Source organism: Benincasa hispida, chromosome 5 (assembly GCF_027475165.1).
Source record: "Benincasa hispida cultivar pf3 chromosome 5, pf3_genome.v1.1, whole genome shotgun sequence".
Classification (NCBI taxonomy): Eukaryota; Viridiplantae; Streptophyta; class Magnoliopsida; order Cucurbitales; family Cucurbitaceae; genus Benincasa; species Benincasa hispida.
In genome coordinates, this window is record NC_143482.1 from 7373174 (window position 1) to 7382996 (window position 9823).

The 9823-nt window shown below is 41.6% G+C and overlaps 1 protein-coding gene across 1 annotated transcript; it reads right to left on the bottom strand.

Moving 5' to 3' along the window:
- Positions 1-260: 260 nt before the first annotated feature.
- On the bottom strand, positions 261-3035 carry LOC120077184 (uncharacterized). Its single transcript, XM_090313494.1, has 8 exons — positions 2737-3035; positions 1894-2017; positions 1618-1773; positions 1470-1557; positions 1190-1371; positions 921-1112; positions 733-829; positions 261-595 (listed from the first exon to the last, which is right to left on the bottom strand). Exons 1-8 carry the CDS (start codon positions 3033-3035, stop codon positions 261-263), a joined length of 1473 nt encoding a protein of 490 aa, XP_090169620.1.
- Positions 3036-9823: the final 6788 nt, after the last annotated feature.

Here is a 9823-nt window from a genome sequence, read left to right on the forward strand (position 1 = left end):
ATAACTGAACCTTTAACCCTACTTCTTTTTAGGAAAAGGAAAAACGTAAAATAAATGAATATAACCAAAAATAAATAAAGAAAAATAACAAGACCCAATTCTTTTTCCCAAAAAACTCAAACCACTAATAAAATATTTAATTCCTAAATTTTGGCCTTCAATTAAAAGAAACGATGAATTCCACGAATTAATTTAAATCTTACCTAGATTTCGGGACGTTACAACCTTCCCTCCTTAAGAAACTTTTGTCCTTGATAGTTCTAGTCCTGGAAGAGCTCTAGATGCAGTGTTCTCATCTCGTCCTCTCGCTCCCAAGTTGCTTCCTCAAGCTGATGGTTTTGCCACAACACCTTCATCAGCGGCACCTCCCTATTGCGCAAAAATTTCACCTCCCTGACCATAATTTGCGTAGGCTTCTCTTCGTAACTTAAGTTTTCATTCAGCTGCAAGGGCTCAAAGTTCACCATATTAGACGAGTCCGTTAAATACTTCCTCAGCATGGAGACATGAAAAACATGATGAACTGCGGAGAGAGACGGTGGCAAAGCCAAACGGTAAGCCACAGGGCCGACTCGCTCTAAGATCTTAAATGACCCTACAAAACACGGACTTAGCTTACCCTTCTTTTCGAATCTCAGGACACCTTCATTGGCGCCACTTTCAGGAACACTTTGTCATTTGCCTCGAACTCAAGATCTTTATGCCTGACATTAGTGTAACTTTTTTGTCTACTTTGTGCTGCTAGCATTTGAGCCCTGATTTTCTGCATGGCTTCATTTGTCAACTCTACTAACTCAGTTCCCATCAGTTTCCTCTCCCCAATCTCACCCTAGCAAACAGGTGACCTGCAACCTCTTCCGTAAAGAGCTTCAAATGGCGACATGCTAATGGTGGCCTGATAGCTATTATTATAAGCAAACTCTGCCAAATTCAAGTGGGGGTTCTAACTTCTTGAGAACTTCAATGCACAAGCGCGCAACATGTCCTCCAACGTCTGATTCAAACATTTTGTTTGCCCATCCGTCTAGGGCTGGAAGCCTGTATTGAAGTTTAACCGCATCCTTAAGGCTGCCTGGAGGCTCTTCCAAAAACTGAAGGTGAAACGAGGGTCCCTGTCGGACACAATTGACACTGGCACCCCATGCAATCTTACTATCTCCTTTATATATAACTGAGTCCACTTACTCACCGCGTACGTGGGCTTCCCTCGAATGAAATGCGCCACCTTGGTGAGTCGGTCTATCAGAACCCAAATCTCTTCGCTGTACTGTGCAAACTCGTAATAAAATCCATGGACACGTTCTTCCACTTCCATTCTGACACATCCATTGACTGTAGCAAGCCTGCTATCTTCTACCTTAGGGCCTTCACCTATTGACAGACTAAACATTTGCTGACATAGTCAGCTATCTCCCTTTTCATATTGGGCCACCAGTAATGCCGCTTTAAATCTTGGTACATTTTGGTACTGCCTAAATGCATCGAGAATGGGGAGTTGTGAGCTTCTATCAACAATTCCCCTTTCAGGCCATCATCTACAGGTACGCATAATCGCCTCTAATACAGGAGGCCCTGGTCCACTTATACGAAAAATCCACTGGCTTGGCCTGACCCTACCTGAAGACACTTTTGCACAAAGTCCGGATCACCCTGTTGTGCTACAATAATCCTCTGCCTCAAGGTTGGTCGTACTGTCAATTGGGCTAGCTGCGAAGTGACTTCCCCCACTGCCACCAAAATCTTAGCTCGTTTCAGATCCTTACACAACTGAACCTGCCTAGTGATCAAGGCGGCGAATTAGCGGTCTTCTGATTGAGGGCATCAGCCACCACATTCGCCTTACCTGGGTGGTAGAGGATCTCACAATCGTAATCCTTTACCAACTCGAGCCACCTGCGCTACCTCATATTCAACTCTTTCTGGGTGAAAAAGTATTTCAGACTCTTGTGGTTGGTGAAAACCTGGATCCTTTCCCCACACAAGTAGTGCCTCCAGATCTTTAGAGCAAACACTACCGCTGCTAGTTCCAAGTCGTGAGTAGGATAGTTTCACTCATGGTTTTTCAATTGACAGGAGGTATAGACGACTACTCTACCATGCTGCATAAACACACAACCCAAACCCTTCTTAGAAGCATCACTGTAGATCACGAAATTCCTAGACCCATCTGGTACCATGAGAACTGGTGTGGCCATGCTAGAGAAATTCTCTACAAACCTACGATAGTACCCAGCCAACCCCAGGAAACTGCACACCTCGCTGATCATTGTAGGGCGGGGTCAATTTGTAATAGCCTCAATCTTAGCTGGATCCATTGAAACCCCATCCTTCGACACCACGTGCTCAAGAAAGGACATCTTTCGTAGTTTGCACTTAGAAAAATTTGCATACATTTTGTTTTCCCTCAGCATTCCTAGGACTTTCCGAAGATGTTCCTCGTGTTCCACCTCTATCTTGGAATAGACCAAGATGTCATCAATGAAAACAATTACAAAGGTGTCCAGGAAATCCCTGAACACCCAGTTCATCAAATCCATGAATACCGTTGGAGCATTGGTTAGACCAAAAGACATTACAATGAACTCGTAATGTCCGTATCTGGAGTGGAACGCAGTCTTCGAGATATCACTGTCTCTTATCCTCAATTGATGGTAACCTGACCGTAGGTCAATCTTCGAAAATACAGTAGCACCCTGTAGCTAGTCAAATAGGTCATCTATCCTAGGAAGCGGGTACTTGTTCTTGATTGTCACTTTATTCAACTCCCTGTAGTCTATGCACAAATGTAACGATCCATCCTTTTTCTTCACAAACAACACTGGTGCACCCCACGGAGAAACACTGGGTCGTATGAACCCTTTATCAAGCAGTTCCTGCAACTGGACCTTCAATTCTTTCAATTCGGCCGGAGCCATTATGTACTGAGCTTTGGATATGAAAATAGTGCCCGGCTCCAACTCAATCGCAAAATCAATCTCCCTTGGTGGAGGAAACCCTGGAAGTTCTTCTGGAAGCACATCGGGATATTCTCTCATAACTGGCTCAGAGGTTAGAGCAATCTCGATTTCTCTTGTGTTAACTATGCTAGCTAAGATACTCTAGACACCTTGGTTAATCAACCTCTTGGCCTTTACTGCTGAAATCACCTTGGGTAAAACTACCGTCCTGGCCCTCTTGAACTTAAAACTGACCTCCCTAGGGGGGTTAAAAATCACCTCCTTACGAGAACAGTCTATACTAGCATGGTTGGCAACCAACCAATCCATGTCTGGAATTACATCAAAGTCATGCATGTCTAACACTATTAGAGTCACATCAAGAGTGTGATTCACTATTTCTAACTGACACACTTTTATCTTTTCACTTGCTATCATAATTTCCCCTGATGGTGTAAATACTGATAAAACATAACCCAAGGGTTCTAAAACTAACATAGCATGCTTTACGAACAACGACAAAATGAAAGAGTGAGATGAGCTAAAGTCAAATAATGCAAGGCATAGTGCCCCAAGATTAGGAGCGTACCTGTCATTACCATTCTCAAATGCTCAGCTTCCCAACGACTGGTGGCATAGACCCAACCCTATTGCTGCTGTCAGTTTGAACTACCCTGATGCAAACTTGGGGGCTGACCCCCTACACTTCCAGAACCATTACTAGGCATTGGCCCGCCGTATGACCTGTCTGCTTACATATGAAACAATTCCCAATGCCAATCAGACAACGTCCCCAATGACGCTTCCCATATGACTTGCACACTGGTCTCTCCCTCCAAACTTCTCCTGAAGCCGTAGCTTGTGTTGGGCGTGCTCTAACGACCTATTTGTATTCTGAACCTTTTGCGAAGGTCCCGGAGCTTTCTGCTTAGCTCTTCTCTTCTGGCCTGAGGTAGGTTCCTCCGTCAAGGACTTCAGGAACTCTATCCCTGAAGGACAGCCTACACGTGTTGCGGCTCGGAATGCTACAGCATATGTGGGAGGCTTTAGACTTTCACAATACCTCGCACCCCGTCCTGAAGCCCTTGCACAAATTTTTCAGCCCTCTTTGCTTCAGTAGACGCCAGATCAAAGGCGAAGCAAGATAACCTGTCAAACTCCTCCTTATACTCCTCTACTGTCATGGTATCCTCCTTCAAATTCATAAACTCAGTCTGCTTGTTGTACCTCACGTGAGTAGAGAAGTACTTCTCGTAAAACCGCTCCTTAAACTGGTTCCATGTGGCTTGGCCCTCATTGACTTCTATCATTCTCTCAGCTGAGTGCCACTAACGCTTGGCATTATCGATGAGAACAAAAGTGGCACACTATAGCTTCTGCTTCTCTGGACACCTCATGTACTGAAAAATCAGGGGATCATACTTCTTGAAGTCCCATAGATATCCGGCCTCCAAGGAAGGGCCTGGCACAGTCTGGTTCATGGCCCCATCTTGATTCTGAACTTATGGTAACGGGATTGACGAGGATGACGCCTGTTGCGACTGTGCATGCTGAGCTATTTGCTCAGCCACCATATCCCTTAACTGCCCTACCACGGCTTGTGTGACGACATTTCTAATAGTTTCAGCCATGGCCATATACTCTACTGGAATTTCAGAGGATGACAGTCCTGGCAGGGGCATAGTCGAAGTTCGAGGCCCGCTTCTTGGTCTAACCTTCTGCCAAGTTAACCCAAAAGGGTCACGAGGTGGCAGGTCCCACACTTCTTGGCTCTGCACCTCAGATTCTTGTATGTCAGGGTCCCGCTCCCCAACAACTTTCTTACCTCGACTGCCCCTTTCTCTAGTTCGTGGTGCCATGCCTGATAACCACACGTAACGCTTTAATAAATGCTAACAGGGTAAACCATCAAACGACTACATAATAGGTAAGATTTCATACATATTTCCCTAAAGAACTTTAAACGACATACATGCCAATGACGAAAGATCCATTCGTGGCCATAAGGAACAGTTTGGACTCACGATGAAAGTCAGTCTACAAAACCTAAAACTTAGGCTCTGATACCAACTGTAACGACCAAAATTTCTCGTATGTTTCTAGGACGCTACTTTATGCATGCATAGGCTTGACAATACATTTTCTCAAAGAATAATTAAATAAAAGAGATACAAATTTTATTTAATTAAATAATGCTCAAATAAGCAAAGAAGAGAAAACTAAAAAAAAATACTGTTCGGGGTACCCCTAACCATTCTTTAGAATAAATAACAGTTAAATAAAATAATATATAAAATCAAGGAATTAAATCTATCCCATTTGTACAGCCAAGAGAGAGACGTCGCCTTTCACCTTTGATGCCCTATAAATACCAAGTTCATTCTTCAGAGAAGGGGCTAAGCAGTCGATTATTTCATTATTTTACAAGTTCGCGTCTCTGTCCATAGTCTTCTTTCATTTTAAGGCGGATGCGAGGAAGAAGGTGTTCCGTAGATCGTTCCGGCGAGCTTGGGAAAGCACTGGAAGCTCCAAGACAGAGAGAGGGTCGACTGTAACATCCCGCGCCTTTTTATTTAATAATAATTTAATTTTTCCCTTTTTAGTAATTATCCTTAGTGGAAGGGCACGTTTGGAATTTTTGAATTAAAGTATAAGTGCAAGGATTTAAGTGTTGGCGTGGAAATTATTCAAATTCTTTTCAATTGTCAAACTCAATTTGGAAATTTATGGCAAGAATTTATTTTTCTTGGAAAAGGAAAGAAATTTAAATGGTATAAAGTGGAATAAGAAAAGGAATAAAATAAAGTTTATTTTATTTCCTTTTTCATTTTTGTTTTATTATTAATTTTATTATTATTTTTTCTTTTTGTATAAACAAAACTTAAAATCTTCTTCTTCAACCTCACCGCACGCCCCCCCTTTGAGAAAACCTAGCCGTTGGCGACAGCTCAGTTTTTTGTCGAACCTGACGCCGACGAGCAGTCGACGATTCGAAGCCCCCTCAACGCGCCAACTGGTCAGAGCAGACACCTCGTCCGCTGCGTTCCGCCGAGAGCCTAGATTTGAAGGCTTCCGCTACATTCCGTCGAGAGCCGCTCGATCCGTTTAATTCCACTACTGACTATTTGCACGCCACCAGCCCAGCCGTCGATCTCCGTCGGTCACTGCCTCCCTTCGCTGCTGTTTGTCGGATTTTAGCTTGTGGTGATGTTTGGGGTAAGATATGAGTCTTTTAGAATTTTTCTTGAAGATTTTGGTTACTCAGTTGGTTTTTGGCTAAAATTGTTAACACCCATTATGTTTGGGCCATAGATTCAAGCATTGAAGGAATTTTAAGGTCAAAGTGTGTTGTCAGGCATTGCGCAGAATTAAGTTGGGTTCGTAAACGGATTTGAGTTTGAAACTAATTTTGGACCAAGCAACATTTTGGTAAGTATATTAAGCATTGGAAGGATTGAATTAAAATGTTGTTGCTGGAATTTGTTTGAGGTTCTAACCATTATTATTGAATTGCTTAGATTAAGGCATTTATTTGAGAGATTGAAGACAATTTGGAACAAACTACACTTTGGACTTTAGATTCAAGTTTTGGAGAAATTTTGAATTTAGACGCGAACGACTTGAGTTTGATTCCAATAAAATTTTGGTGTTAGAACTTTGAGGTGATCTTAGTCAAATCACTTTTGGGTAAGTTGGGCTGGTAATTTGGGAATGATTTAGTGTTTAAAAATTGGGCTTAAAGGTTAAGAGTGATTTTTGTCCATGTTCTAGGATCTCATTCAAAAGTTGTGGAAAGCTAGAAAGGAGTTTGTTCGCTTGACTTAACTTTTGGACTTTATTTGAGGTAAGTAATCTTACCACTAGAACTGCCCACGGGCCAGGCTTTAGTTGTATGCTAGCATGATAAGTGTATGTTTTGGTAAATGTTAGCATCAATGTATGTTCTGGCACGAATTCTGATTTGTTAACATACACACCTAAGTACTTGATCATTAGTATGTAATAGTATGTGTTTTCATATGTCGATGTCTGATTTGCTGGTGTTGAGGCATACTTGCATGTTTTGGATTTAAGATGTAAGTTATACATGGATGATGTATAATATGTTATTAAGAATTATGTGTATGTGATGAAGCCATGGTATCAAAGATTTTTATGTATGTTTTAGAACTGTACAATGTTGAATCTTAGCACGTTAAGACTGTGTGAATATCCTTATTGATTAGTTAGATGCTCACCAGTTTATGTTTCCTTCGGGATTCACCGGTTTGTGTTTCCTTCGGGATTCACCAGTTTTGTGTTTCCTTTGGGATTCACCAGGTTGTGTTTCCTTCGGAATTCACCAGGTTGTGTTTCCTTCGGAATTCACCAGGTTGTGTTTCCTTCGGAATTCACCAGTTTGTGTTTCCTTCAGGATTCACCAGTTTGTGTTCTTTTGGGATTCACCAGTTTTGTGTTTCCTTCGGGATTCACCAGTTTGTGTTTCCTTCGGGATTCACCAGTTTTGTGTTTCCTTTGGGATTCACCAGTTTGTGTGTATACTTAACTACAATAGGATGGGACTCAGTCTCTTGTCTGTTATTATGTGCCATATGCGGGTATCTAGAGGACATAGATGCCTAGCCTGACCCCAGTGGTGGGGCTACTTATTGAGTATTTCATAATCATTCTTTCTTATGTTGTTGTTTCAGGTAAGGATAGAGATGCACCGACGATGACGCAACGAAATTCATGATCGAGCCACTGGGACTAGTTTTTACGCTTCCGCATCATGAAATTTAGAATTCTTATTTTACCCTAAATTTCTAGTTTTACTGTTTGAAACTTATTATGAAGGATTGTTACTTTTGTATTTTAATAGTCTTTACGAATTATGGGTACCTTATTATTGTTTTAAAAAATTTCATTTAATAAATTTCTTTTGAACTTCTCTTGTCTATCTAGCATTTATTTCAACATTACTGAGCGTCGTTTCAAATCCTATGCATGTATTTATTTTAGTAACGACCTAACCTAAGTCCTAGGGGGTCGGGTCATTACATCGACTCCTGCGGAAGTGGGAATATCTTTAGTTTAGAATAGAGATTCCAGTGTAAAAAGCCTCAGTCAGCAAGGAATTGCTACCAAGCTCTCTATCTTAAACTTCCATTAGCATTTGTACTTAACTTATTTATAAGAATGGAATTTCTTTCTCTATATGTGTTCACTCTCTGTGATTCACACATGAGTAGCTAAGTTAGTTGAATAGGTTTAGAAGCATTTAGCTAGCACAACGAGGGAATCTTCATTCTTTGCGAATATCTTGTTTACGTATGCTTCATTCGTCTATTAGAGATACTCGGGAGGGTAGTCTAAGGACAGGATCTAGACTTGGAAATGTCAGGTCAGAATCTAGGTTTGGAAAAACCAGATTAGAACGCATAAACGAGAGATAGGCACTTAGGGATGAGCACTATTTGTTATCAACACATTGCATGCATCTTAGCAATAAGATATGATTATATACACCTTGCTTTCACGTATTTGCATCAACGCATAGGACAAGAGTAGAGACTTAGGAATAAGCTCTATGGACATTTTGCATGCAACACTTGCGTCCTAGATTTAGGAGCATTGCATTTACATTGGAAAATGACTTGCTATGCATGGTAGTAACATGATCACATAGTCTGACGCATTCCCAAGTAATGCTAACTAAAGATCTTCTCAACTCGTTCATCGCATACTCATTGCATCTATCAACGCAACTTTCGTTTCTCAAATCCACCGCATTTATTTTATTTATTTTCAATCAACGCAACCAACAAACCAACCACCTTATTTATTTTATCGGTTACCGCAAAGTTTTATAAGAAAATTACCAACGCAAACTATTTTCACAAGTCCTTGTGATCGACCCTGGACTTACCAGGAAACTCAGAGGAATTTACACTTGAATTCCGCTGGGGAAACTTGAGTGCACAACATAATTCCATCAACGTGTATCAACCATATTCCCCACTTAATAAAATAATGCATCAAATTTTTGGCGCTGTTGCCGGGGACTACGACAAAATAGTTGTTAACGGTAATTTTTGTGAATTCTTTGCAAAACTCTCAATCTCTAGCGAACTACGACCCGGAGATTGAGATAACATTTCAAAGGAGACTATGAGACCGACAACAGCAACCACAATTTGATAAAGAAGAGATGGCGGAGTAGCCTAGGAATGAAGCACCAAACAACAATAATGTCATGGAAAATCCGATTCTATTGGCAAACGATCACAATAGGCTTATTAAGGACTATGCATCGCTAAACCCCTATGATTTCTCTCCGAGAATCATGAGGCCTGCCTTAGACGAAAGTAGATTTGAAATGAAACCGGTGATATTGCAGATGATCCAGGTTGCAAAACAATTCGGAGGAAGGCGTGGCGAGGATCCGCACGCCCATCTTCGAAGTTTTATTGAAATCTGCAATACTTTTGTAGTCCCGAATATCTCTGTTGAGGAGGTTCGACTAACGTTGTTCCCATTTTCTCTCTGTGATCAGGCTAGGAAATGGGCTTATCTCTCGAACCAGGAGAGATCACTTCTTGGGAGCAAGTGGTGGAGAAGTTTATGAAGAAGTATTTCCCACCTACCAAGAATGCGAGACGGAGGAAGCTTATTAAAAATTTTGAACAAGATATGGATGAATCGCTCAGCGATGCCTGAGTGAGGTTTAAAAGGTTGGCCCGAGATTCTCCGCATAATGGGCTGCCAGACTGCCTTCAAATGAAAATTTTCTACCACGGTTTGAATCCTGCTTCGCAGTCCACTGCCAATGCGGCAGCAGCTGGTGGTCTACTTGACAAGACTTATGATGAGGCGAAGAATATCCTGGATCGCATCTCCAAGAATCA

Coding starts and splice junctions, on each gene's coding strand:
- LOC120077184 (XM_090313494.1), bottom strand. CDS start 3,035: ATGAGAGAATATCCCGATGTGCTTCCAGAAGAACTTCCAGGGTTTCCT. Junction 1,774..1,893: donor TTGAATATGAGGTAGCGCAG/GTGGCTCGAGTT, acceptor ATCACTAGGCAG/GTTCAGTTGTGTAAGGATCT. Junction 830..920: donor CCCCACTTGAATTTGGCAGA/GTTTGCTTATAA, acceptor CCTGTTTGCTAG/GGTGAGATTGGGGAGAGGAA.